General features: G+C 56.3%; 5 protein-coding genes and 4 non-coding genes across 16 annotated transcripts; 6 read left to right on the plus strand and 3 right to left on the minus strand.

Annotated features, from left to right (window-relative positions):
• The first annotated feature begins 3,579 nt into the window (after positions 1 to 3,579).
• On the plus strand, positions 3,580 to 3,671 carry Trnai-uau. Its single transcript is given in 2 exon segments — positions 3,580 to 3,617; positions 3,636 to 3,671. It is a non-coding gene; the product is annotated as a tRNA-Ile (tRNA).
• A 69-nt stretch (positions 3,672 to 3,740) lies between these two features.
• Positions 3,741 to 3,832, plus strand: Trnai-uau. Its single transcript is given in 2 exon segments — positions 3,741 to 3,778; positions 3,797 to 3,832. It is a non-coding gene; the product is annotated as a tRNA-Ile (tRNA).
• A 3,787-nt stretch (positions 3,833 to 7,619) lies between these two features.
• Positions 7,620 to 7,711, plus strand: Trnai-uau. The gene is given in 2 exon segments: positions 7,620 to 7,657; positions 7,676 to 7,711. It is a non-coding gene; the product is annotated as a tRNA-Ile (tRNA).
• Positions 7,712 to 7,780: 69 nt separating this feature from the next.
• Trnai-uau lies at positions 7,781 to 7,872 on the plus strand. Its single transcript is given in 2 exon segments — positions 7,781 to 7,818; positions 7,837 to 7,872. It is a non-coding gene; the product is annotated as a tRNA-Ile (tRNA).
• Positions 7,873 to 13,717: 5,845 nt separating this feature from the next.
• Positions 13,718 to 15,004, minus strand: LOC117649533. The gene is made up of 4 exons (XM_034392407.1): positions 14,940 to 15,004; positions 14,520 to 14,767; positions 14,091 to 14,256; positions 13,718 to 14,023 (listed from the first exon to the last, which is right to left on the minus strand). The coding sequence occupies exons 1-4, from the start codon at positions 14,991 to 14,993 to the stop codon at positions 13,718 to 13,720; spliced, it is 774 nt and encodes a 257-aa protein (XP_034248298.1). The 5' UTR covers positions 14,994 to 15,004.
• Positions 15,005 to 16,095: 1,091 nt separating this feature from the next.
• On the minus strand, positions 16,096 to 19,263 carry LOC117649630 (diacylglycerol kinase epsilon). The gene is made up of 9 exons (XM_034392530.1): positions 18,546 to 19,263; positions 18,278 to 18,449; positions 18,060 to 18,190; positions 17,832 to 17,979; positions 17,534 to 17,757; positions 17,303 to 17,448; positions 17,019 to 17,187; positions 16,744 to 16,924; positions 16,096 to 16,667 (listed from the first exon to the last, which is right to left on the minus strand). Exons 1-9 carry the CDS (start codon positions 18,726 to 18,728, stop codon positions 16,414 to 16,416), a joined length of 1,608 nt encoding a protein of 535 aa, XP_034248421.1. The 5' UTR covers positions 18,729 to 19,263; the 3' UTR covers positions 16,096 to 16,413.
• A 290-nt stretch (positions 19,264 to 19,553) lies between these two features.
• On the minus strand, positions 19,554 to 20,474 carry LOC117649631. 6 transcript variants are annotated; one of them, XM_034392533.1, is made up of 4 exons: positions 20,205 to 20,474; positions 20,070 to 20,114; positions 19,830 to 19,949; positions 19,554 to 19,730 (listed from the first exon to the last, which is right to left on the minus strand). In XM_034392533.1, exons 2-4 carry the CDS (start codon positions 20,096 to 20,098, stop codon positions 19,595 to 19,597), a joined length of 285 nt encoding a protein of 94 aa, XP_034248424.1. In that variant the 5' UTR covers positions 20,099 to 20,114; positions 20,205 to 20,474; the 3' UTR covers positions 19,554 to 19,594. The 6 variants fall into 6 exon arrangements, with proteins under 6 accessions (XP_034248424.1, XP_034248422.1, XP_034248423.1 ...); XM_034392531.1 differs by having other exon boundaries at positions 20,024 to 20,114; XM_034392532.1 differs by having other exon boundaries at positions 19,830 to 19,972; positions 20,059 to 20,114; positions 20,205 to 20,473.
• A 64-nt stretch (positions 20,475 to 20,538) lies between these two features.
• LOC117649615 lies at positions 20,539 to 23,179 on the plus strand. Of its 3 annotated transcripts, none has more exons than XM_034392511.1 (5): positions 20,539 to 20,672; positions 20,775 to 20,917; positions 20,991 to 21,143; positions 21,221 to 21,373; positions 21,453 to 23,179. In XM_034392511.1, the coding sequence occupies exons 2-5, from the start codon at positions 20,805 to 20,807 to the stop codon at positions 23,050 to 23,052; spliced, it is 2,019 nt and encodes a 672-aa protein (XP_034248402.1). In that variant the 5' UTR covers positions 20,539 to 20,672; positions 20,775 to 20,804; the 3' UTR covers positions 23,053 to 23,179. The 3 variants fall into 3 exon arrangements, with proteins under 3 accessions (XP_034248402.1, XP_034248404.1, XP_034248401.1); XM_034392513.1 differs by having other exon boundaries at positions 20,574 to 20,681; XM_034392510.1 differs by having other exon boundaries at positions 20,621 to 20,917.
• Positions 23,180 to 23,332: 153 nt separating this feature from the next.
• Positions 23,333 to 24,412, plus strand: LOC117649534. The gene is made up of 4 exons (XM_034392408.1): positions 23,333 to 23,673; positions 23,814 to 23,894; positions 23,972 to 24,147; positions 24,239 to 24,412. The coding sequence occupies exons 1-4, from the start codon at positions 23,667 to 23,669 to the stop codon at positions 24,410 to 24,412; spliced, it is 438 nt and encodes a 145-aa protein (XP_034248299.1). The 5' UTR covers positions 23,333 to 23,666.
• The last annotated feature ends 2,038 nt before the right edge of the window (positions 24,413 to 26,450 follow it).

Raw genomic sequence — 26,450 nt, forward strand, 5'->3', positions numbered from 1 at the left:
AGACGCGGTGGCCGGCCCGGGCGGTGGACAGCGCCGCCGGCACGCTCGCGTGCGGTGTAGGCGCTGCAGCAGGCCCATCCCGAGAGTCCTTTTCGTCGCTCCGTCCCTCTCGCACTCATGGGGCGAGCCGAACAGGTGCGAGAGAGACAGAGCGACGAAAACGACTCTCGGAATCGACCTGCTGCTTATTTGGCAAGCAATGCAGCGGGGGCTCAACAGCCTCGCTAATTGTTTGCCTTTCAAACTGGCCGACCGACGCCGTAACTCAGTTTGAACGAGGAAAAAAGGAGAAAGAAAGTCGGAGGAGACGCTGCCTTCAAGGCGAGCCTTTTAACCCCCTTCCCTACACGCAAAAAAGACCACCCCGGTCATCCCTGTCGGTTTCTTATCCGCGTTACGTTACGGTTACGAAGGAGTTGCAGCACAAGAAGTTGACTCCTTACAGTGGCAACGTGTGACATTTTTGCCTGCCTCGGGCGGCTTTGCCGCTGTCAAAGGGGGCAATTTATGTCCCCTTCTAGTGACTGCAGACTGATCCCGAGAATTGTTTTCTTCGCTCAGTCTCTCTCGCGCCTATATGAGACGCCCCGTGAGAGCGAGAGAGACAGAGCGAAGAAAACGACTCTCGGAATCAGTCTGCGGGCCGCAACCCTTTCCCTTTGTCTTTGTCAGGCGGCCCGTATTGGCGGCCTGATTGATCCCCGGCCTCGCATTGGCTCGCCTCGGCCGGCACCCGTTTCCGGTCTAGACGGCGGAATCGGGACGAATAAGGGAAAGGAGTGAGAGGCAAAGCCAAAGCACGCCATCCGTCAGGGACTCAATCCGGAGCGGAGGCCACATCCAGACGGCGGCGGTTCTGGGTCAAGCCGTCGCGCACCGCGACGAAAACAACAACTAGCCACTAGCATCAGCACTGCCACCACGGGTCTTCATGGTTTGTAGAGCGACGAAAGCAGTGCTCAGCCTGCAGGCGGGGGCCTCGAGGGGCGTCGCGAGGAAGCGCCCAGCCTGGCGGAGCGCGGCGGAGCGGAGCGCCTCCCATTTCCTGTACAGTGTACGTACACGGCTTTACGGGCTGTAACCATACCCGCCACGCCGCGCCGGGGGTTCAAAACGCAGTGCCCCTCCCGTCGCCTGAATGCAAACTCGCTGCTCCGGGAGGGGAGGGGAGGGGAGGGGAGGGGGAACACCGCGACCGGCCGGTAGTTGAACCCGGCGGCGTCGCGTATCGTCGCGTCGGTCTCCTGCACAGCTAGCGCTTGACGGCCACCGCCACGAGCAGCGCCGCAGGCTGATTCCGAATCGTGTCTACGGCGCACTGCCTCTCTCTCTCGCACTCATGGGGCGTCCCGTCGGGGTGCGAGGGAGAGAAAGAGAGGGACTGTTCGGAGGCAGCCCGCTGCACCGACCGCCACGCCACCGCCACGCCCTCTCGCTTTCAAGGTTCCCGTCCGGCCGTGGTGTGATGGTGTGATTTCGGCCGAAATGAAAAATAAACCCGACCGCGGTGGGCGGGGCGGGCAGGGGAAAAGGGAGGGGTGGGGCTGTGGTTACGGGGCCGCGCAAGGAAGGCAGGTGACACGGCACTAAAAGGCGTCAGAGGAGCCTTCGGCGGCGTCCAACTCCACGAGAACAAGGCCGGGGAGCAGGAGAGCGCCGCGCCCGAAAAACAAAAACACACGCACGGACAACAAACCAACCGTTTCCGACACCGCGTCGCGCCGCGCGTTAGGCGGCACGGGCGGCGGCACGGTGCGAGCGACGCGCACTGTCCGGGGGCGCCTCTGCGCCGCGCTTGGCCGCGCTTGGCCGCGCTCTGGTGGTCAGCGCGGTGGGACTTCCCCAGCGCCAGGGTCACGGCCGCATGGCCGCGCTGCTGCGCCACGGCGCCACGGCGGTCGACGGGGAGGGGCGCCCGGGGCATGCCCTCTGTGCCGCCGTCCTGCGTCGAAGGGAAAGGGCCGGTGGAGGCGGACGCGGCGGACGTCACAGCGCGCTTGCCGCGCTTGCATGCTGCACCGGGAACGGGAGGGGAAGGGGGAGGGGCCAGGAATGGGGGTCGAGGCGATGAATGGGCATTCCGCGGACGCCAGGAACGTCCCCGATAAGCAGGCAGTGTCCCCGCGTCGGCACCACCGGGCCTTCCCGACGACGACGCTGTTCTCGACTCAACGGTGCTTTCGTCGCTCTGTCTCTGTCGCACTCATGGGGTGATCCGTAGGGGTGTGAGAGAGACGGTGACAAAGAATTGCTGCAGTGCCGCTGGGCGGCGTCGCTTGGTCGGCAGGGACGTTGACGTCACAGCTGTACAATGGATGTGCAGCTGTGAGCAGGCTGCTTTCACCGCGCTGTCTCTCTCGCACCCTTGCGGGGCGCCCCATGAGGTTGAGAGAGACGGAGTGACGAAAGCAGAGCTCGGACTCCGCCTGCAGCGGCGGCATGGGGTGGGCGTGGTGGTCAGGCCTCGGAGTCGCGATCCCCGCGACGGGAACAAAGACATCCTTCTTGGCGGCGCCGGGACCGCCGCCGGGGACGGGCCCGGACGGGCCTGGCCGTGCGCGTGATTAGCGGGTAAGGAGCAAAGGAGTCGCTGGATCAATACCCCCTGGCCACGCCGCCACCGGCCGCACCGGCCGCACCGGCCGCCACGCTCGAGACGCCCGCCTGACGGCCCGACCGCGGTCCTCCCGCCGGCCGCGCCGCATGCTGGCCGAGCGAGGGGAGGGGAGGGGAGGGGAGGGGAGGGGAGGGGCCACCGAGCCCGATCCGAAAGCGAGAGTGCGGGGGTGGCACTGGGTGGGGGCGGCGGGCGCGGCGGGCGCCCACAGGCCACAGGTCAGCCCCAGGCCTGCCACAACATGCAGTGGCGCCGCCGCCGTGCCGCCCCGCCACCCCCAGCTCGACCACCTCGACGCCGACCCTCACCAAGTAGGTCAAGCCGACCCCGCATAGGCGACGCATCTCGCGCCACGGAAAACAAAGAAAGCTGTGGAAGGTACACTGTGAGCGATCGACTTCAGAAATCAAGCTGACTTGAGGCGTTCGGTTGTAAAACACCCAAGCGTTTCAGTGTACACACTTTGAGGTAACAGTGTACTGGCAGCGCGTGATCGGGGAGCTGTAAGTGCGCTTAGAATTCACATTTTCAAACTTAGAGCGGCAATGCGGCACCTCCCAACTTTCAGCCGCTGCTCTCATGACAACGCGGACAAAGCAAAAACGTAACAAGTGCGCTGTATTTGCGCCGAAAGTCTGGGCTGGGCTCCCCCACGCGGACGGTCCTCTGCAGGGGTTAGCATGCGGCCGGGCCGTGGCGAGCCGCGCCGTGCCGCGCCGTGCCGCGCCGTGCCGCGCCGTGCGTGTTCCACACCTGTTCCTAGGCTTATCGCGCCGCGCAGCACCGCGCTGGACAACCCGCAGGGAAGACACCTGCACCGCCCACGCCGCCGGCGCAGCGCCCGCGGCTCACGGCCAGCGCGCCGAAACAACTTTCAACGCGCGCACACCACTAGGAGATTCTAAACAACTTTCGACCACATCTCAAGCCAAGTACTCATTCAAACTGCCCTCCACATAACTGCCCCAGTGGCGCAATCGGTTAGCGCACGGTACTTATAAGACAGTGGTCGTGAGCGATGCCGGGGTTGCGAGTTCGAGCCTCGCCTGGGGCAACTATTTTTCCGATACTTAAAGCTTCGATTTGGGTTAGAAAAGCCACAAAATAGGCTCCGAGATGCACAGCCCCAGTGGCGCAATCGGTTAGCGCACGCTACTTATAAGACAGTCGTCGTGAGCAATGCCGGGGTTGCGAGTTCGAGCCTCGCCTGGGGCAGAGTTTTTTATTCACCGGCTGCCCTTCCACACTCGCACCGAACATTTCGTACACTGCAATTCAACACTTTCTCTTTTCCTCATCCATAAACAAGCAGCGAGTCAAATCACTGCTAGCGCGTGTCCCACATTTTTTGGCTGGACGCACTCAAGCTAACTGGAGCGGATTAAACCCGATTAAACGGCCTGCGCCGCGTATTGGAGTGGAGGGGGAAGAAGGGGGCGGTGAAACGCAGCAAGCGGAACCACTTTGGGTCTTTGGGTGCTTTCGGTCACCCCTTTGAGCCCCAAGAGGGCGTTGTCACGGGGCGGGGCGTGGCGGTGTGTGGCCGGCCGGTCCGAAAGGCGTTTACGGTACCGCTAAGCGCGGCCGATTACGCGAGACGTTTTCGGAAAGTGGATCAAGGCCGCCGCCGCCGCGCACAACGGCAAGGCGGTCTACGCGCTACGCACCCCGAGCCAAGGCCACCTGTGTTTGAACCCCGATTTGGATGTCCTTGTCCTGCTCTGTGCGCGCTCTGGAGTGGGTTGGGGGCGGCCGCGGGGCTATAGGGGAGGAGCGCAAAGAGCAGGACGAGGACATTCAACTCGAGGTTTAAATACATGACTATGCCTTCGGGGGTGTGTGGCGACGGTCTTGCCAGAGAAACCATCATCAAGCAAGCAGGCCATGTCGGTGTCCTGGTCGTGCCGGGCGGGACGCCTTTGCTCCCGTTTTGTCGGCGACCCGAACGTGCACGCGGTCGCGACGCGGTCGTGGGCGGAGCCGAGGCGGCCGACAAGTAAATCGTTTGTTCCGCAATACCACATTCGTGACGGCTTGCGGCCGAGCCGTTGGCCGAGCCGTTGGCCAAGCCTGCGGCCGGGCCGCCCCGCCGGCCCCGGACTCCGGACACCCAAATTGAGGCTATTAAGGCGAAAGTCGAGCCGGAGCGCGGACCGCGGCGGACCACCTCGCCGGAGTAGAGGGCTCGAAGGACGCCGGCGAGAAGTTTGTTTTTTCGGTGCTTCCCCATGACATGCGGCATGCGGCACGTCGGCACGGCGCCTGACCCGCCCCACTGGCCGAGTAGCCGACTGGCCCCACAAAGTTGAGTCACGGAGTGTCACGCCGCGGTCACGCCACGACACCGCAAGGCACCGCACCGCACGCAGGACAAGAACCGAGTCGCCGCGGCGGCGGCTGCAGACTGATTCCGAGAGTCGTCGCTCTGTCTCTCTCGCACCTACGCTGGACGCGCCATGAGTGCGAGAGAGACAGAGCGACGACTATCGGAATCAGTCTGCTGGTGGCGGCCCGTTTCGGAACGCGAGCACGAGCTGAAGGCGGGTATTCCGGACGGTGCTTTCGTCGCTCTGTCTCTTTCTCCCTGCCGCACTCCTGGGAGGGAGAGCAAGAGAGACAGCGCGAAGAGAGGGGGTTGTTCGGGACCACCCCACTGCAGCACGGCAGAGATACCGGCGCCGGGCAGAGGACGGGCCGCCTCGCCTTATCCGCTGAAAAATGAAAATGGAAAATGCCGGGCCGCCCATCCGCGGTGATTCACGCCGCGCGCGCACGCGGCGCGGCGACCAACGGTGTCCCCGGATTAAAACCGGATTAGCACCGGATTACTCCGGATTGCCGCTGATTGCCTTTAAATTTCGGGTAATCCGGATGACGGATTACCGCCCACCCAGCCTGATTGATGACCCGAGTCGTTATTCCGTCGCGGGGACGGCGGAGAAAAAGCGGAAACTTGTCGCCGCGAGGCATGAAGCCGGAAGTGGGCGGCATCCGCAAAAACAAATAACAACAGCAACAACAACAAAAACGGACGCGCATAAAAAACAAGGCGGAGGAAGCGCCGCGGTGGAATTATCTTATCACGGCTTATCAGTGCCGAGGAGAGACGCTCGTTAATCCTGATCCCGGAGCCACGCGGAGCCTTGAGGAGCCTTGAGGAGCCGCGCCATGACCTTGACGTCGGGACGCGTTTCCGGTCGCCGTCCTCCCGTCCGTCCGTCTCAGCCATCCCCCCCCCTCCCCTCCCCTCGCCTTCCGCTTTCGCTCTCGGGCGGCCTTCACCCACGGCATCGGCTGCATTCTTATTGTTAGGTTATTGTTAGGTTATGGATTCCAAAGGCTGTTTCACGTAAATTTGAAGAGCCCGTCTGAGCTGCTAAGGAAGATCTTTTGGTTAAGAACCCCATTTGCGGATAGCACGCACCTCTACTGTGGACAGTTGTTTCATTTTCTGAAGCTTTGCACTGTGGCGGCGTAGTGCTACCACAACAATGCATGGAGATAATGGAGTTCTAATCCGCCTTCCGAGAAACCGCCACGGGGACACCCCACATCGCGGTTCCTGGAGCAGGTCATGGTATGGGTCAGGGGTCGCGCCGCCCCGCCGCTGCCCGAACACGTCATAAAAATATATACACTCCGTTGGCGGAGCGCGACGGCGCGACGCAGTACTGGCACACTGGCAGCGGGGCGGGTAAAGCCAGCAAAGCCAGCAGAGCGAGCAAAGCGGGCCCGGGATTGGGCAAGGGCGGGAACGGGCGGCGGGGAAATATTAGGGTCAACGCAATAAGTGGCCGGGGGCGGCCCGGGGCGGCGCGGGGGCGGTGGTCACGTGACACCGGAGCTCTCAATCGGCCACCCTCTCGGCCGCCCTGCGCAGACTAATGACCCGCCGCCCCGGGGTTTGCCCGACCAACCGATACAACCCTGGCCGAGCCTGCGGCTGTGACCACGGCGATGACCACTTCGGCGACCAGGGCGGCGGCGGCCCTGGCGACCAAGACGTCGACGCCCACCGCTGCGACGCCAGTGTCAGCCCCGCGCGTTCATGTCACTGAAAGGTCAGGCCGAGGGACTTGTTGGGCGTGGCGGCGCGGCGCGGCGCGCGGCCTGTTTGTCACCCCGGCCGAGCAAACGGCTCGCATTTGTTTCCCAGGCGTTCACCTCGCCGCGAGGCCCGCGAGGCTAGCGGCGCGGGCGTTTAAATCGCCCAACGCGGGGCGTTGGTGAACTGCGCGCAGCCCAAGGCCTTACACGCTTGGCCGCGAAACGGCCGCGGTGTCGAAATGTTGCGGCGGGGCGGGGCGGGGCGAGGCGGGGCGCGTTGGGGCGGGGCGCGTTGGGGCGGGGCGGGGGCGTCCCGCCACCCCACCACACCCCTCTCTCGCGGGGCTCGACGACCTTTCCCCATCGGTATTTACAATTTACATAAATTCATCAGCTGAATAAGGCAAAGTGGCGGCTGCGAAGGCGAGCGAGAACGGCGGAGAGGCGGGAGGGGCGCGAAGGTCGACTCGGCTCGGCACCCTTGATGATTACACAGCGGGCGAGTGACGCGACGACACCGCGGCACTGCCGGCACTGCCACTGCACTGCATGGGACCGGCCGGCGGCAGGCCGGCACGGCCCGCGCTACTTAACCTACTTGCAGTCACAGCGGCGACAGCAGGCGTCGCCGGGACGCCTATAAATTAAGCCAGCACTTTCAGCCCGCTTATGAACCCAGGGACGCCTTCTCACCTCGCCGCGGGGCGAGTGTTGTTTTCTCTCTCCCTCTTCACTTTTACCTCGCGACGCCGTCGCTCAGGGCTCGCTCAACGGCGGCGTGGGAGAGGAGTAATGTGCGTCGAGATATTGTTGCGCAGAAACAGTGACTTTCTACACCCGTAAACAAATATTCTGTCGCGACACGTCAGATTTATAACCCGAGTGGTTGTTTCGAAAATTTGTCGACGGTCTACCTACGGGCTTTGAAATCAGAACGGTTCGGATCATTTCAGTGGCCCCAGTGGCGCAATCGGTTAGCGCACGGTACTTATAAGACAGTCGTCGTGAGCAATGCCGGGGTTGCGAGTTCGAGCCTCGCCTGGGGCACTAATTTTTTCGAATCGTTCCGCTTCAGTTCGTTCTGGAAGAGCCTGAGAATAGCTCACTTCTGTCGTGGTCCCAGTGGCGCAATCGGTTAGCGCACGGTACTTATAAGACAGTGGTCGTGAGCAATGCCGGGGTTGCGAGTTCGAGCCTCGCCTGGGACACCTTCATTTTGTTCATAATTTGTTTTTGGTCGCCTAGGAAAATGCACATTTTTGTACAGAAGCTGATCGCTTCTTCTTTCCACCGCTCGCAGCGACAATTCAAACTTCCCGCGCTTTCGTCTCCTCTCCTCTCCAGGCCGTCTCCAGGCCGGGGTCGGGGCGAGGGCAGTCGTGTGACGCAATGCCCCGTTGTTTACGAACCGCTCATCGATTAGTCGAATACTCGCTGGCCATGCTGGCTGGCCGTGCTCGCTGGCCGCGCCGGCTGCGGCGACTTTCCTTTTTCGGCACCGCGATACATATTTAAGATACGGCGAGTCAAGAGTCACGGGGCGCGGCCCGCTCCGGGCCCGGCGTTATTATGTAGGCTAGTCCGTAACATGACACACGGCCGAAAAGCGGTTCAGATTGAATCCCACGCGGCCGGCAGATCTAAACGGCCGGTGTTGTTCGGAAGTCGTCACGAACGCCGTGAACAAGGCACGCGTGGGCAGCACGACGCGCACGGCGAGCAAGGTGGAGCACGCCGTGGACCCGGAAATGGCGCCACCGCCTGCAGGCCGACTGGTGGTCGCTCCGTCTCTCTCGCACTCATGGGGCGTTCCGTATATGTGCGGGAGAGACAGAGCGACCAAAACTACTCTCAGAATCAGTCAGCAGCTGCCATGTAGTGCTGCCGCATAAGAAAGCGGAAATTCACCCGCGATGCACCACTGGTTGTCTAATAGGTAATAACTGTGCTTTGCTTCCGAGAAGTAGCCTCGGAAGGAAATTCTTCGACACTGGTGCATCGTGGGTACTCTCACCTACTTGTGCGGCGACACTGTACCGGGGCCATGTTGTTTTCGAGGCGCGAGACCAGGGAGTCAAAGGATTCATTCACTGGATGGCGGGGTGTCGTCTCCTCGGACACTGCACTGTACCCCGGCCCCGGCGCGGCGCAGCAGCCAAAACCCGGCGCCGGCAACCAGGACAAGCAGTGTGGGCGCCCCCACCCCGATGACACGGCCGTCACGTGGCGGAGGAAGGCGGAAGCAGCCGAGCCGATCACTTGTTGAGCGGCCGGCCGATCGGCGCCATGGCGCTGCTGATCGACGTCGACACCGCCAGCGCCGTGCACCGGCACCGGTGGCGGTCGTTCCCCACGCTGGCGTCGCACCGTCGTCCGCCGTGTCGCCCTACCTCGTGGGGGTCGTCCATGTCGGCGGTGCGGCTCGGCACTCTCTCCGGGGCTGCTGCTGGCTGCTGCTGGCTGCTCTTGTGGTGGGCACGGTGTGAGCGCTGTCGGCACACTGCACCCTCGCCGCCGACCGTCCCGACGCCCAGCGCCGGCCACCGGCCACCCCCGCCGCGCCGCCCCCTCGCCCCCTCCCTGCCTCCAGGCGCCCTCGAGCAGCATACTAATGGCGCAGGCCAAGTAGGTCATCACGCTAGCCGAAGAGGCTAGCCGGCCGTCCACCCGCCCCCTCCACGACCACAGCCCCACGCCCCACCCCTCCCTGCACGCACGGCCCGGCCAGGCCCGGCCGGGCCCGGCGAGCACGCGTACCGCCACCCCAAGGCGCCACGCCGCACCTCGCGGGGGCAGCGTGGAACCGAGTGGGGTGGATTGCGGTCACGGCGGTCACCGAATCACCGTCGCCGCCGCTGCTACTCACCGGTGCCGAGTCGCCCTGGAGCATGGGGGCCTGCTTGGGCTGCTTGCCGGGCGTTCTCGTCGCCGTCCTGGCGGCCGGCCTGGTCTTGGCGGAGCTGCGGCTCTGTGCGGACCCCCGACTCTGCGCGGAGCCGCCGGCCCGGCTGGAGCTCGGTGCCGCGCTAGGCGCTGCTACGGGCGCTGCACTTTGGGTCGCGGGCTTGGCGGCGGTGGCAGTCTGGACGGCGGCGTCGGCCGCGGTGTGTGCCAGGCTGACGGCCACCTCGACGGCGGTGGCGGCTGCTGCTGCCTGCGCTGGCGGCTGCTCCGGCGGGGCGGCGTCCTTCGGGACCTCCGATTGGTCCGCGCTCATGACTGGTGTGGCGACGCCGGCGGGGCCCGGGGCCGACGTCGGCCTCGTCGCCGCGCGAGACTTGTTGCCCTCCTGCTGGCCTACAAGACGGCCGTGGCGGCGCTGGCGCGCTGACGCTCACGTTGGCGAGGGTCGCCGATGCCGGCCAGCCCGGTAGGCCTCGCCGTCGCCCCGTCGCCGCAGGCCTCGTGGTCGCCGCTGACTACCCAGCGGCCACATTACTGCGCCACCAAGACCGGCACCACGCCACCATCGCCACCATGGGCCCCCCATGGCTCCGCACCGCTCCGCGCCGAGCCGAGCAGGGTCCGGGCGAGCGCAGCCGAGCCGCGCGGCGCCGAGCCGCGGTTACATTTGAGGTCGGGAGATAAGGACTTCCCCCGCGCTCCGCCCTGCCCCGCCCTCCAGGCCCCCGGCCTGTCCAGACCGACCCTTCCGGGAGGAGGGGGTGCAGCCCCTCACCCACCCCACCCCTCCCCGCCCCGCTGCACGTTTCCGAAGTCCCCCTCCCTGCCGGTCGCATTCGTATCGCCCGGCTATCGGTGCAACACTCGGCTACGCTCGGCTCCCCCCACCCCACCTTCGGCCGGCCGGGGCCCGCCCGTGTAAGGGGGCTGCCGGGTGTGCGCTCCTTGTTTAGAAGGCCCAGCACCCCGTCATCACCCCCCGTTAACGAGGGTAAACCAGCCCCTCGGCAAACAGTTTCAAAGAGCCGCGCAGGCGAGTGAGTCTGGAATGGGAAAACTGTGAAACGGCGCGCTGGTCTGCGTGAACGGAGTGCGGCGGTGGGCAGTGGACCGCCGCGGCGGCGATCTCGACGGCGCCGGGGCCGGGCTCGGGGACACGCTTGGCGGACCCCTTCCACCGCCACCAACTCGTTTGAATCGATTCCCCGGTCCCTACTGGTACCCGCCGCGCCAATGAGTCGCCCAGGGCTGCCTAGGGCGGGGCCTCGCCGAGAGAGAGGAGGAGGGGGAGGGGCACGCACCCCAGGGCGGGGGTCCACGACGGGGTGGGAAGCACGGAAGCACGGTGGAATCGTTGGAGGGATTGTTGTTATTAGCGCCCGGCGCGTCCAGGAAGCGTCGCGGACACGCACGCACGACGTGCACCCCGGCCGAACCCCTTCGCCCCTTCGGCCCAGGCTGGCGAGGCTTCCAGCGGCCCCAGCCTAGGCACCCAGCCAGGCCAACGTTACCACACGAGAAGGAAAACATTCCCAGTGTCCAAAGCGTTATTGCCCACCCCAGCACGCCAACCAGGCAACCTGTCGAGAGAGAGCGAAGCCGAGACATTGCCAGTAGGCAGGCTGGTGCTGGGGCCAGCAACCCCGTGGACTCTGATTCATTGCCCGCAGCCGCAGGCCGAGCCGCAGGCCCCCGAAGCGCCCGCAGAACGCCGGGTAGGCAGCACGCGCGGCAGCCGCGCGAGAGAGTGCCTACTGCACGGGCGCTTCCGACGATGAGGGGGTGGGGAGGGAGGCGCCGTTCGCGTGGAAGGATGAAAAATTAATAAACATTTTGCAGAACACACTCCTGGCGGCAGTTAGCCGTGCATGCGGCGCGGCGGCGCGGCGGCCTGGCCCTGTTTCTCGAATAAGGAGGCCTGTCTTGCGAGTCTGGCGGTGCGGAGCCATGGTGGGGCTTGGCGGAGCGCGGCGGACGGACTGTATGATGAATTAGAGGGCGCGGGCGGGCGCCACTTGCTTGTTTATTTCTCGCAGTTTGAAGTAACAAAGCAGTGTTTCATTCGAAACACGAAGAAAACGGTTTTCGGTGCGGTGATGACGTCATGCGTCCCCCAGGCCGCTCCACGGGACCATGACCTCATCAACCACATCTCACCGCGATGTTAATCTCACAACAGGCTAAGTGACGCGCGCGTACGCTGTAAGGCAGTCCCATTATCCGCATGCACCCGCCGCCCACCCGCCGCCCACACGCCGCCCACACGCCGCCCACACGCCAATAAGAGCAGGGACAAACTCCAACAAGAGAAGCAAACTACGTCCCTCTTCCTCTCCCTTTCCCCTCATCAACACTAACGAAGACGGACAGAGCTCGTGTTCTCAACCTTTTCAATATTTGGTTTTTCCTCGCCGACCTCCCCGTTCCCCTTACACTGCCTGTAATCGCAGCCCGGGGATCTATGACGGCGTGCTGTCTCTCTCCCTCCCCCCACCCCCACCCCCACCCTCCTCAGCCCAGCCGTCCGCACGCAAAGACAACCACCGTGAGACGGGCACACATAGCAGGGCCATTCCACACAGTGTTTCGTCACTCTGTCTCTCTCGATCCCCTACCGGAAGGCGCCCATGAGTGGGAGAGAGTCGGAGCGACGAAACCACCGCCGTTCCGAGTCATTCCACGGGGCCGTTTTGGGCGGGCCGGGCCGGCCGGGCCGTCATAAACCCAAATACCCGCTTCATTAAATCTGGGTCACGGTGAGGCGGGCGCGGTGGGCCGCCTGCGTCTACCGCCCCGCCTCCAAGACCTGTCTCTCCACGCCGTCGCGCCGCCATTCACAGTCACGGACTGCCGACCACCGCCCGGTTTACCGTGCAGGAACAAGAAAAAAGGGTGTCCCCGTTGGCGGGAGCGGCGTCGCTGCAGTGCAGCGGACAGCGGGACAGCGCCTACAAAGTAGGCAACAAGTGCTGCATGCTGCAGTGTCCGTGCGGCTGACAACACGCCAGCGTTCCGGCGCCGCCTGCTTCTGCTTGGCCTGCTTGGCCTGCAGGGCGGTGTGTGACCGCCACGGATCCACACTGCAGTAATGCGCGGGAATGTCAGTCAATCTCCAGACTGATTCCGAGAGTCGCTTTCGTCGCTCTGTCTCTCTCGCACCCATGCGGGACGCCCTACGAGTTCGAGAGGGACAGATCTACGAAAACTACTCTCGGAATCAGCGTGCTGAACCTGCAGCAGCGCCGGTTCGGAACGCAGTGCTCATCTCGTCTCTCTGTCTCTCTCGCCTCGCCTCGCAGCCCAACGGGTGTGGAGTGAGAGAGAGAGAGACGGGCCCAGCTGGCTCCCCATGCTAATTCGAGTACACCCTGCTGCGGTAGGGTGGTCGAGGCGGTAGAAACTTAATGAGGGCGTACGGACGGCGTGACACGAATCGGTGTGTGTTTGCGTGTGGGCGTCATGTGTGTGTGGGGGCGGGGGGAGGGCGTGTGTTTTGCGTGTGAGAGTTCAGCCCCCTTCTTCTTTTCTTTTCTTTCTCCAGGGTTGGCAGCATGCTCGATGTGTCGCACGGATACAGGAATGGCGTGGGTGCCGCCCCACCCCGCCTCCTCGGCTCTGTTCAAGGGCACCGCTGGAGCACTTAATGAAGAAAAAAACCATTGTGTAAATATACAAAGTTGTGGAGGTCGCGAACACTGCGCAGCGCGCGGACTGGGGCGGAAAGGAAAGAAAGGTCGAACAGGGGAAAGAGGCCGACGACGCCGACGTGTTCGTTCCCCTCTCCGCGCCCCCACTGTCCGAATGGCGGAGTAATGTTGCAGTGTTGGCGAACTATGCGTGTTGGGCGTGCCGGCCGCCCTGCACTCTGCGCGCTCCAAGCTCCCCGTCGTGCAGTGCCTCTACAACAGCTCTGCAGAGGAATGCGGGCCGCCTTCGGGGCAGAGGGCCAGCAGCAGACTGATTCCGAGAGTCGCTTTCGTCGCCCTGTCTCTCTCGCGCCTATACGGGGCGCCCATGAGCGCGGAAGAGACAGAGCGACGAAAACGACTCTCGGAATGAGTGTGCAGCGCCGGCAGGACGAAGAAAGGACCGTACCACGATGTCGCGTTGCTACTGAAACGTTTATTGAGCGCGGCGGGTCCTGCCCGTTCACCTCCGCGCGTCGCCGGGGTAGTCGGGCGAGCCGAGGTGGCGGCGCGGCAGCAGGCGGTGCTGCAGGCACTTCCAGAGCTTGCCGACGGTGGCCTCGGCGTCGCCGGTGACGCCCCGCTCCACGACGCCCGCCCGGAGCTCCCGCCCGATGAGGCGGCACAGCGGCCGGGCCTGCGTGCTGACTCTGGCCCGCGCGTCCAGGACGCCGTCGTCCGGCAGCGACCTGGACAGCCGCACGGCCCGCCGCCACCGCGCCTCCAGGATGTCGCCGGCCGGGTAGCGCTCGCCCGCCGCGAGGCTGGCCTGCGAGATGCGAGATCAGTTGGATGCAGCTCTCGCCCCTCTCGCCGGCGGCGGCGCGTACCGGTACCTGGATGGCGGCGATCTCCGAGTCCGTCTCCATGCTGGCGAGGGGGATGTCGGCGAGGGCGTCCTCCAGCACGCGGTCCAGGAAGGCGCGTCCCGCCGCCAGCGCCGCGTTCACGGCCTCCTCGGCCTGCGGCCCGGCCTCGCCCAGCGCCTGGATGAAGCGGGACCTGCGGGCAGCGCCACAGACTCATTCCGAGTCGTGTTCGTCGCTCTGTCTCTCTCGCATCTAAAAGGGGCGCCCAGTGAGTGCGAGAGAGGCAGTTGCGTGGGCAGGGGGCGTTCGGAAGAGTTGCCACTTGTGATAAGACAGGCGCCTGGAAGGTAGGCAAATCGCGATGCATTCCGCCTGACTGCGGACGAAAATCGTTGCTTTTCCCAACTCTGCGGACGCGATGACAGGCCTCAGACTGGAAACAGCGGCCAGCTTCACCTGCACGCCAGCATCGGGAGGCTGAGCCGCCGGAACTCCTGCTGGGCGGCAAGGTGGCTCTGCGCGGGCCACGGCGCCAGCCCCGCCTCCATGCCTCGGACCGCGTTGTCGTCGTCCGCCCGGTCGAGCAGGTGGAGGTCGCCGTCGGCCTGCTCGCTCGTCGGCAGCAACCCGCGGCCGCTGTCGCTCCGCGCGTCGGCGTCCTGGCCGAGGCCGCGTCGCGCGCCCTTCGCCGTCGCAGCCACGGCCTGAGACGAGTCAAGATTATCGGGACTCTGCACGAATGTCCTCCCCGTGAGCCTGAGCCGCTGCAGACTGATTCCCAGAGTCGTTTTCGTCCCGCTGTCGAGAGAGACAGAGCGACGACAACGACTCTCGGAATCAGTCTGCCGGGATTCGTTCGGTTGGCTTTCCACTCACCGCCAGGACGAGGACGAGGCACGATGCCCACCGCGGCATTGCCGTGCTGCCCATCGGTTGGCAGGGCTGGCTGCTACTGGCTGAACCACCGCGGCGCCCTGCCCGCCCTGCCCCACGGCCTAAGACAGCTGGTCAAACATCGCGGGGCCGCGAGTCCACAAAGTGGGTCTTCTGAATCTAGTCGTTTTAGCGCTCACTGCACTCTACCCACAATAATAGCTAAAATGTTGTTGGAACTGCTTTGTTTGGTTGCCTGGTTTCTTTCTTAAAAAAATGTTACGGTTTTCGGTGTTCAGTGCTTCGCTTGTGGTGTGCTTTTAACTTTTATACATGAGGAAAGGAACGGTGTACAAAATTGATGTCAACTTGGTAAAATTTTATTTTATTAGCACATTTCTGAACTACTAATACATCAATACTGGAAGAGGACAGCAAAGAAACAACAGGCAAAAGGCAAAATCAACATATGGAAGGTATAAACATACCTTGAATGGAAAAAAATAAACAAATAAAATTGCAAACAATACTGATAAATCCATCACCAGCAGAAAGCACTTTTAAAATTTCACAATGAATAAAAACACATAACAAGAGATTAAACAGTCTCATGGTCAATAAAATCCCAACATAAACAAAAAAAAAGCCTCCTATAAAATAATTAAGATCAATTCAACATCTTTGGTGCTTCAGGTTCTAGCACAAAGTAAATCATCCCATATACGTAAACTCTCAAATACTAAAACCAACAAAATAATGCATAGATGCTTTTCCATTGACTGATACTTTTCTGATCTTGCGTCAATGCAAATTTCACAGATGGAACTTTCAATGTGAGAGTGGGATCTGGTCCCAAATGAAATCCATTACTCGGGCTCTAGGTAACTTGGTGCTGCTTTCCAAAGCCAATTCAGCCTGGACATCACAAAATATATGGGAAGATAACAAATGCTATGAATACTTGATAACTCTAAGGTATACATGTTTTGACAATGAGGTAAATGTTTCAACATCAAGATGTGAGCCTTTAATTAAGTAGCAGAAAAATAAATAAATAAATAAATAAAAAGTGCAGTGTGTATTTCACACTCTTAGAGTTAAAGTGCAATGTACTGCGGTCACACAAAAAATGCAGAACACACGAATAATAAAGAAAGCTGTTGTGGTAGAGATTGTAGCTAAAATCACAGAATAGCCTACCCTAAAACTCTTTGGGCAGAAGGACCATAGCCAGCAGACTTCAGAGGCATCATAAGAACTAAGAAGAGGAATGATAAGCTTGTCACAAGAATTTTTACACAGCCTATTATTAACCTAGTGTCAACTAACAAAAAAAAAGAAAAGAAAAGGAATGTGGAACATGGTTTAAATTTGTTAAAATTTTCAATTGAAACTTTCTTGGCAAAACAATTCCTAAATTTAAAAACAAGGAAATGAATCACTTGATGAGAGCAGCATAGTCACAAAAATGGCAGGATTAATTCTCGGATGGAAGACTCAGTAGTGTCGCCTGACCATTGCAGTTAACAGTGATTGTGCATGGGCCTTGTTGCCATGGCTCCCCATCCACTTGAACCGGTAGACTGTCTTTGAATTTAAGGGTAATAGAACTTGCTTGCCCAACAAGGTGAGGTGTTGAAAGTCCAATTTGTAGCTGAGCCATATGAAAACTGGAATAAAGTGCCAGCACTTCTAACTTGCCATCACTAATGCTTTGCTCTCCCACTTCACCTAAAAATAAATTTCAGCTGCAATAATTTCTAGTTAGGTTAAAAAGCAGCAAAATTATTCATTGTCAAATGCTTACCTGAATCTAGCATATCCCACAGACGGCAACCAGCTCCCCATGATGGTATATTCAGAATCACAATTGACTCTATCTCTGGAAGCTCAACTCTTTTCCCATCCATGAATAATTCAACCCGTTCTTCCAAATTACGACAGCCTCTTTCCATTACTTGCTGGGTGCCAAATAGTAAGTACAGCATCTAATAGAATGAAAGAAAATTCAAACAATATAGACACACATAAAAACCTAATGAAACACGTAGGCATCCAGGGATGTTCTATTTTAATTTGAACCTTGTTAAAGATGCGGCTACTGATGATATAAAATGCTGATTCTCTTGTTCTGTGAAAGTTGAGAGTAACTTGGGCATCTACACCAACACTCATGTAATTGTACATCAAACGCTTCTTCATTCGATGAATATGACTAAGTTGATGAGCCCATTTGGTAGTAACCTCCCACCTGAAAATTTCAAATTTATATAGAACAGTACCAATGGAATTACCTAGCCATGTACCCAAATGCAAAGTTTCCGATTTTTAAAAATTTGTTGGATGGTTTGTTTGCATTTACCTACCTGTCTAATTTCACCACATTTGCCCTCAGAACTCGGTTCAAAACTTCCTCAGGCTGCAAGTCTGGACAGAACTCTTTGCCCCAACCAAGCACTCTGGACAAATCATTTCCTGTTCCAAGAGGAATCAATGCAACTGGAGGAGCAGGCTGAAATTTAAAACATTACTTTATTACTTTTAAAGAAAAGACCTGTATTGGGACCACTTGTAATACATAACACACATCTTTTTACCTCTAATTGTTGACTGTGAACAGCATTAAGAACCCAGCCAACGGTCCCATCTCCACCAGCAACAAGTATTGTTGGCTTTGCTCCTGCATGTTGTAAAAGTTGGCACCATTCCAATGCAACCTCAGGGGGTCTCTCAGCCAGATCTATACATTGAGCTGGATTCAATACTTTTCGAAATGTAGCAAGAACTTGTGCTCCCTCATTGCTGCCAGAACGGCAGTTGGCTGAAAAAAATGTTTCCATGAGATATAAGGAACAATGAAGAATAACAGAAGATCTCATAGAAAGACACTCTTACCCATCACAATGAGAGGAGTCCACTGTGACCATCCTGAGGACTTGACAGTTCGTAAGCGCAGTTTCCTTCTAATGCTGCTGCGACGTGACTCGACTTCAACACAATTAGGTGGCACAATGAGAGCTCTGAATCGGCCGAAGTCACAAACCTAAAATTGTTAAGAAATATTGTAATATGAGGATAAAATCACTAGTGTGCTTATTTCAAGCTACAGTGCATCACACTTACATCCCCAAGAATTGGAAGGCAGGCTGCATGAACACAACGGTGACACCAGCAGCAAGAAAAATCAATCAGACCACAACCATACCCAGCCTCTTCCTCACAGACATCACATGTAGCACCTAAAGGCAAATTTCCTGAAAAAAAAGAGGAAAAGACGGTTACAGTTCACAAGTTAATTTATTGGAGAATTTCGGTTAATAGAATCAAGACAAAACCCATACCTTTCACCCAGTGGTGCTTAAAGGGACTGACATCAGGACAGTGAACTACCTTGCACTTTAGAGTACCATCTGCAGTTGTGACACAGCTCACATGGGCACTAACTCCGCAACAATCGCAAAAAACGCCTTCCCCTTGAGCCAGCAATACCTCACAGACATTGCAGTAGCACACCTGGAAATTCAAGGTTTAAAAATACTTGAGGTAAAGAGATGGTAACAATAGATTTATCTACAAGTTTAAAGAAGAGAAAAAGCATTTTTAACAAACCTTGTTTAGCATTGAACTGCTCTGCCAGTTGTGTCGCTTTGATGCATCTCTGATGGGTACATGTTCATCGCGAGTGAGGAAGCGGACAAAACTCACACTTAGTGTAAAGGCAATGATGACACCAGAAACTTGAAAAAGAACAGAGCTAGCTCCAGCGTCCCAGAGAACAAGAAGGGGCCACATATTTGCACTATGTACTATCAACTTATTATCCAAGAACAAAGATAGACACCCCTTTCTTCAAAATTTGTTACATAAGACCATTTTGAGGCAGAGGAAGCCCAACTAGAAGTTGTAACACATAGGTACAAAACGTTGAATTAAATTTTGTTTGCCAAAGCAATGTAAACTTTAACCAAATAAATCATGATGTCAGCTGCTGTCAGTTCTGTTTCTTCTGCTAGAGGGTTCCTTTGTTGTCCGTTTTAGCCAACAACACAAGACAAAGGTAAATTTTAATTTAACTGAATTTCACCCGCGTGAGGTAATCTGAAATGTCTGAACAGTAATAGATTGAAGAAGCTTAAGAACTTAAAAAAGAAACACAAAGCAACAAAAATATTGAAAAATATATTCAGAAGTGTAAGGCGCTAATTTTTCACATTTTGTGTTGCCAGCTTTGGAAAGCAGAAGCCTCGGGGATGAAAAATAATACGCAACGCACAAGGACGACTGAGACTCGGACTGTAGGTCTAAAGTTTAGGACTTTGGGTCCAGAGGCCTCTGGGTCCTAATCGCCCTAATCCCCACCAGCACGCACGCACGCACGCTTGTACGTTGAATGAGCAGACGAGCAAGGTGTCAATATCAAACCACTACAGGGACAGTCAATTACAGAAACAGAAAAGCAGAGCTGATATACCAAGAAGTTAAAAATAGACACAACTTGACAGAAATTAAAATGTACAAGCCATTGTGTCATTCTTTCCCTCACTATCAACCAGTTATCATTTGGGTGACAACACATATTTCCAAAATGAGAGCCAGGAGTAGGAACTTAAAGAAAGATTAACAATTTGATTTCTATTTATTATTTATAACTAAAGTGTCTAATTTTCTCGATCAGAAGAGGAATTACTACTCCTTGAAGAATTTTTGGAACGATGTTTGGCCTTTAATATATCTCGCAGAAGAGTGCGGATTTTTTCGGGTGGTACACCCATGATATTGAGCTGCAATATAATCCTGAAAGTTACATTCATAATAATTAGTGCTTAGTTCTGCTGAGTAATGACATAAAAAGCTTTCATTTGAACAAAACATTAGTTGAATATAGGATCTCACTTCATGACTTTTCCAGGGCACTTGATCCCTGTCAATTGCGCCAAAGTCTGCATCTCCTCAAACAAATCTGGCATTGACTCTGTGTTGGATGATGTTGCCATCTTGCAGTTCAGGTAAGGCCTAAAAGGAATTAAGATGGCAATCTAAAAGGAAAGCAGAGTGACCTATTTATTGATTTGATTCAGGATAAGTACCTAGTTTGTGGAATTTGAAAATGGACCAAGTTAACCTGAGACTCACGTGGGTTTAACATGAGGAAAGGATGACATCAATTCGGCAAATTATCTGGTTAAATCGAGTGGAAGTTTCGAGTATTCAATTGGAAATGTTACAGTAATTTATTAAGAGTAGATCAATTTGACATCCCCTACTTACCTTGATTGGCAACCTGTGACAGGTAGTGGCAGGTACCAAGAGCAGACAACACTTTACCCCCACCTACCCCCACCACGCGACCGGCTTACTTGTTGCCAACTGCGAATAAATTGGACGTACTAATAAGGAGCAATGATACCTTGAACATCAAAAACTATGAGAAACGTTTGTCTTCGATGCTATTTAATTTGGTTTTTAGTTTCTGACCCAGCGAAAACTGCATAAAATATCAAGGGATCGGAGTTGCAGTAAATGCACAGATGTGTAGTCACTGCAAGGTGACTACCCGCACCCCTCCCCAACCCCCTCTTCCATTACCCCCCCCCCCCAGAAGTCTCTCTCTCTCTCCCCAACCCCCTCAGTCCCCTTGGGGTAGTGGGGGAACAGCGTGCTACTGCTGCATCTGTGACGTCACTCACCTCCTCCCCCTGCCTTCCGCACCCTGCCTCACCCCGGCTCGCAAGAGTGGTGAGTGAGGTTAGAAGGGTTCTGAGTGCAAGAGGCTGCTCTCATGTTTTCGGTTTTGATTTGTCTTTACGTCCGTCTGTTTGGTTTCACCCTGTTACCCAGTGGATCAGCGAGTTCCTGATTGACTTGAAAATGAGGACGTGCTTTGTGCCGGACTGTGATCACTCTGATAAGAAAAATGGTTGCAAATTTACTAAGTTCCCTAATACTCCTGAGAGGAAAAAGAGATGGATTGCTGCTATAATGTGAGTAGACTTGATGATTTAAAACTAAAGGGAAAAGTGTTTTGTGGTGAACTCTTATATTTCCTTGTTGCAGGAGGGCAGACAGATTACCTTCACATCATTCACGTGTGTGTAGTTGCCACTTCGCAGATGGTATAAAAGGCATCTTCCTACGGCAAGTTCCTTCAATTTTTAGGAGGCAAGAAGAACACCGTGATTCTTTCTCTGAACTCAAACCAAATGCAAGGTATTGTATGCTGTGGAATGGTATGTGCATGACACTGAAGTCTTTGCCCCCTAATTCATGATAATGTCCTATCACAGGAAGAGACTGCTTCAAGTTGTCGCCGAGCCTGATGTCAGTGGTGGTGGGGTTTCTGTATCCTATTTTTCTGGATTATTGTCTCCAAGCGTGTCACGATCTCACATCAATCATGAACCAGCCTCATCATGTGAGAATTTGGCTACTTCATCATTGTAAGTCATTTAAAAGTAAGTCTATTTTTTGCTGGTGTCAACTTTCTCAAAATGATTTTTTTTCACTCATTCTTTTTAGGGGTGATAAGAACAATACTAGTCAACAATGTACTGGTGCATCTGATGAATGCCCCAAGAATCATCCAAGTAATTCGTCGTCCACATCTCACCCTGTTGATAGCCCTTCAAGTAGCAGTGACTCAACACTGAAACGCAGGAAGACATTGGATCTAAATCTGGTCACGAGCCAATCTCCATTAGCTGGTAATACTGGTTATACTGAGTTCATCAGTGGCGTGTCACCCAGGGTTCTGTCTGTGATATTTCCTTCCAAAAAAAGCACTAGCTCACAGACTGTTGCAAACACCAAAAATGCTGCTACGCAGTGCTTGTTGCCAATCACAAGGAACGAATTTGCTTTAGGGAGCACCCAGATATATCATCAACCTACCAAAGTTGATATGGGAGTGCAGACTTCACCCATCATGTTTGATGATGCGGATCATTTTGTGACCTTTGGAGACAACCTGGGGGTTGTAAAATCTCTTCTTGAGGAAGTTCAGGAGTGGAGAACTAAAGTGATTCTAGCAGAAGGAAAAATTAATGAACTTTCTAATGAACTTTCAGCAAAAATTAATGAACTTACAGCAAAGATTTCTAAACTGACTGAGGAGTCCGACATGAAAGACAAAAGCATTAAAAAAATGAGAGAAGACTTGGTAGAGTATAATGGTAAGCATGCAACCCTACTGCGAAGGGAGAAGGAATTATTTGAGTCACTGCAGAAAGAGAAGGGCCGAATGTTATTTCGAGGCATTTCTTCTGTTGATGCTCAGGTAGCCCACTTCACTGGGTTACCAAATGCCCAAAGTTTTGAGAATTTGTGTGGTCATTTCACTAAGCCATTACAATATGTTCACAAGTCTGCTGTGACGAGCATTTCAAGAGAAGACCAGATTTACCTAACACTCATGAAATTAAAGTGCAACTTTGATTTCATAGACCTGGCTGTGTGGTTCAATGTAAGCAAGACCACTGTTGCAAATGTATTTTTAACCATTTTGGATGCTTTTCATCAAGAAATCTTTTTGGAAGCTCTGAAAACTGTGCCTTCCCGAGAAGAAAATAATAGTTCTCTGCCCCAGTGTTTCAAGGGGCTCGAGGATTGTCGCATGATAATCAATTGCACAGAGATACACATTGCCAAGCCCAAGACTCTACCTTTTAAAAACTTGGAGCTTAACAGGTACTCACTCTGTGAAAGCCAGAAGGGCCTTGTCGGCATTGCCCCTAATGGAGCAGTTACTTTTGTCAGCTCTCTGTTCGCCGGATCAACTTCGGACAAACAAGTAGTTGAGAATAGTGGGCTTCTGGAGATATTTGAACCTGGTGATGAGGTTTTGGCAGACAGTGACTTTGCAATAAGAGAGTTGTTGCTCCCCCTTGGGGCTGACACTCCACAAATCACTCCTGACCAAGTAGAAAGAACAAAGGCAGCAGCAAGGGCTCGGAGTCATGTGAAAAGAACTATCCAAAGGATTAAAGCATACGGCATTTTGAACTATTTACCAATCCACTTGAAGGATGTCAGCTCTAAAATTTTTCAAGTCTGTGCGGCCTTGACAAATTTTCAAAATCCCTTATTAAGGGAGGACGAGGATAAAAACTCAGGGCCATAGATTGAGACGGCATTGATAATGACTTTCGTGCTGTGCCTCAATGAAGAATCAAAGAATGTTTTCCATTATATCATTTCTATGTAATCCTATGTACATAGCAATTAAAACACTCACCAAAGAAAATCTTGAATTGCCATCTTTATTTTCACCAAAGTAAATGAGGAACATTTACCCTTATACAACTGTAACAAAACAGCACTTAAACTAGACTGATGAAAATGGCACTATGGCAAAGCATTTATCCATGAGGCAAATCTACTACCACGAAATCACATTAAATTTAACAAGAAAGAAAGGCCATGGCAGCAAATTTATTTAGCACATGAGAAAACAATGCCACTGCCAAACAAAATATTAAAGGAGGAAATAAGGCTCCAATGATTATGAAGTACATAAAAAGTGGAGAATGATCAATCACAGCCGGCCGTTCTCACCCCTGGGCCAGGGCGGCCAGGGCGCGTACGGCGCGGTAGTTGGCAATGCTTAATACATTGTTGTGTTTGTAAACATAGTTTTTCTCCTTTCGTGAGTGCGTTTGTTGTTTCAAAATTCCAGTTGTCTAGGGTGCCTTTGAAAAATAGCAACATTGTTCTTCAACGGGAGTGCCCACAACCATGGCAGGTAAACTGTTTTCTTATGTTTCCTGAGAGTGTGGGTGGTCTAGTCGGTCGCTCAGATTCGGCTCGGCACCGTTAAGCCCTCCTCCTGCCATGATCTACGTGTCTTGTCTGCGTGCTGTCGTTTCACCCTTTCTTTTTCAGCGGGATCGCCACCTCGAGTTGAGGTCTCTGAATTGAACGACCTGCTGATTCGATGCATGGCTTCCAAGCTACCCGAACCCGGTACTGGTTCGTCGTAACATAAACCACATCTGAGGCAATAGTCGGCTGCGTGGTTGACGCACTGCGCCTTGTTTCAGAGCAGCAGAACGTCCTTGCGTGGGCGTGCCGCCTGCGCGAGGACAGGCGCCTGTCCAGCCTGCAGCTGCTCCTGGAGGCCCTGCTGGACGCCGTCAAGCCCGGGGGGCGCCTGGACGGCCGCTTCGCTGAGCCCGTCCCCTCCGACCGGGCGCTGCCCACCGTGCAGGAGATATCGGTAGCGGGTCGCTCACAACTTCAATCACTTTCTATTGGGCTAAAAAATATTTTTACCAAAAACAGTGATTATTTTTTTTCTTTTTTTGAAGCAAATGGGGGTGTCGGTGCGAGCGCTGCTGGACGTGGGCGTGCAGGCGGACGCGGGGTGGGCGCGCGACGCGGTGCGCGAGTACGCCGTGCACCCCGAGCCCGCCATGTTCCTCGGCGTGCAGCCCAAGCCTCGCAACGGCGCCATGTGCTACATGAGCGTGTTCGGGTCGTGACGTCATCGTGACGTCAGTGCAAGGTAGGCAGGCAGTATTGCCACAACGCGCCAGTAGTGTCCGGAGGCGGCCCCAGGGTGGGGCGAGGCGAGGCGAGGAAGCACTTTTTGCATTTTTACAGGGGCGAAGAGTGGCCTTTTTCCTACCTATCTGGAAGGCTATCTAAGAGAGGGGGTATGCACTGGATCCGCTCCTGCTGGGGTGTCGCCATCCCCAGCCTGCCTACCACGGTTCTGCCCTCGACGAGCTGCGTGAGGCAGCTTGAAGTTGGCTCCTCTTACTTGAGAGCAAAACCCAGATTGCCTATAAGGCAGCGGCCGCGACTGTGAGTCGGCGTGCAGCCCGACTTTGGACACTGTTGCATCGTGGGGATTGGATTTGTTTTTGTGTTTGTGTTTGTGGCCACACTGGTAGGGACTTCCCGGCCGCGGCCGGTGGGCTGCCTGCCTCCACGGCGCGCGGTGCGGTGCGGCGATGCGGCGCACTCTGCCCGATGGTGTGCCTGCCTTCTCGGCGCGGCGGCCAATGTGGCGCGCTTCAACTGCCCGGTCATGTCCGCCAGTCCGCCGGCCTCCTTCCTCACTCACCCCCGTCCTGTCCGTCCCGCAGGCGGCGTCGCGGGGCGTCGCGGGGCGTCGGGACGCTCTGGCCGTCACGTAGACCGCCTCGCTCTGGGCGCCGTCGCCGTCCTGGCGTCGCCAGAGTCGCGACCAAGGCCGTGGAGGCCGTGGCGGAGGCCGTGGCCGTGGTACGGGGTGCAGCAATCCAGCAAAGCGGCCAAAGCCTGCACCACCACATGCTTTCGCCTTGGCCGCGCCCTTGTGAGCTTCGAGGCGTTTCTGAAGGCCGAAGGACGCTTTCGTCGCTCTGTCTCTCTCGCTCTCGTGGGTTGACCCGTCGGGGTGCGAGAGAGACAGAGCGGCGAACGACTGCGCGGCGTCGCTCCTCTGACGGCCATGCACCCCGGCACGATGGCATTACGATGGCACGATCGGCCGTCAGGGCCGGCGAAGTGGCGCTGGACCAAACAAGCCGAAGTCGCGCCGCGTCCCTCGCGGGGAGTGCGATCTTGCAGCAAGGAGTCCAAATTGAGTGTTTGTCGTTTCTCAAGAACAAACTAAAGGAAAGCGATGGAATCATAAATCTAAGTTGTAATTTGATGCGTGACTTCCGTCATTGCCGCTCACCGTTTCACGTCCGAGCTGTGCTGATACCTGCATGGACCTGTAAGGACACCTGAAGATGGAATCTGTGGTATAAGTCGGCGCTCGGCCGTCCCTTTCTCTCCCTGACAGGGATTAAACGTCGCATTGATATGGCATGGCGTTTTGTGGAGTCCTTTTGCGGAGACCCCACGCAGCTACCCGGTAGGACTACGGAGGGGCGGGGCCAGGAGGGGCAGGCAGGGCCCTGCAGAGGCCTTGCCCTGCATTGACCCTATTATCCGGATTCAAACGATTGGCTCGGTCCCCTCGGTCTGCTTGTGCGTAGTGCGCGGCGCGGGGTGCGGCGGGGCGCGGCGGGGCGCGGGGGGGTGGCGTCGAGTCGACATCGCGAGTAAATATTATTAATGATGTTGGGACGCAGCGAGCCGAGCCTATCCGGTCCGGTCAGAACCGGTTTTTTTGCGGCGATCTGGTTTTCTCATCACCATCCGGTCCTCCTCGCCGACTCGGTCTTCACTGCTTGTCTCGGATCTCTCCTCCTTCTCTTTCTCCTCCTCGGCCTGTCCCACTCCTTCGTCTAGTGCGCGAGGCAGATGGCGCCGGCACTGCCAGGCCGGCCGCGCCGTACTCCCACTGAAAGTAAGCAAGAAGTGCTACTTTCCCCCTAAAAGGCCGGCTCTGGATCCTCCACTGCAAGTAGCCGGGTACCCGGCACAGGAGTCAAAGGCGTAGCGCTAGACAAGTCCCAATTGCCTGCCGCCTTCAATGTCCACTAGCGCTACACTAGCGCGGCCGCGGCATGCGACGCGATGAACATTCTGCAGAAGCCTGCCTGCCTCCTGCCTGCCGCGTCGGACCGGTCGGGAAAACTT

Source organism: Thrips palmi, unplaced genomic scaffold, assembly GCF_012932325.1.
Source record: "Thrips palmi isolate BJ-2018 unplaced genomic scaffold, TpBJ-2018v1 HiC_scaffold_4, whole genome shotgun sequence".
Classification (NCBI taxonomy): Eukaryota; Metazoa; Arthropoda; class Insecta; order Thysanoptera; family Thripidae; genus Thrips; species Thrips palmi.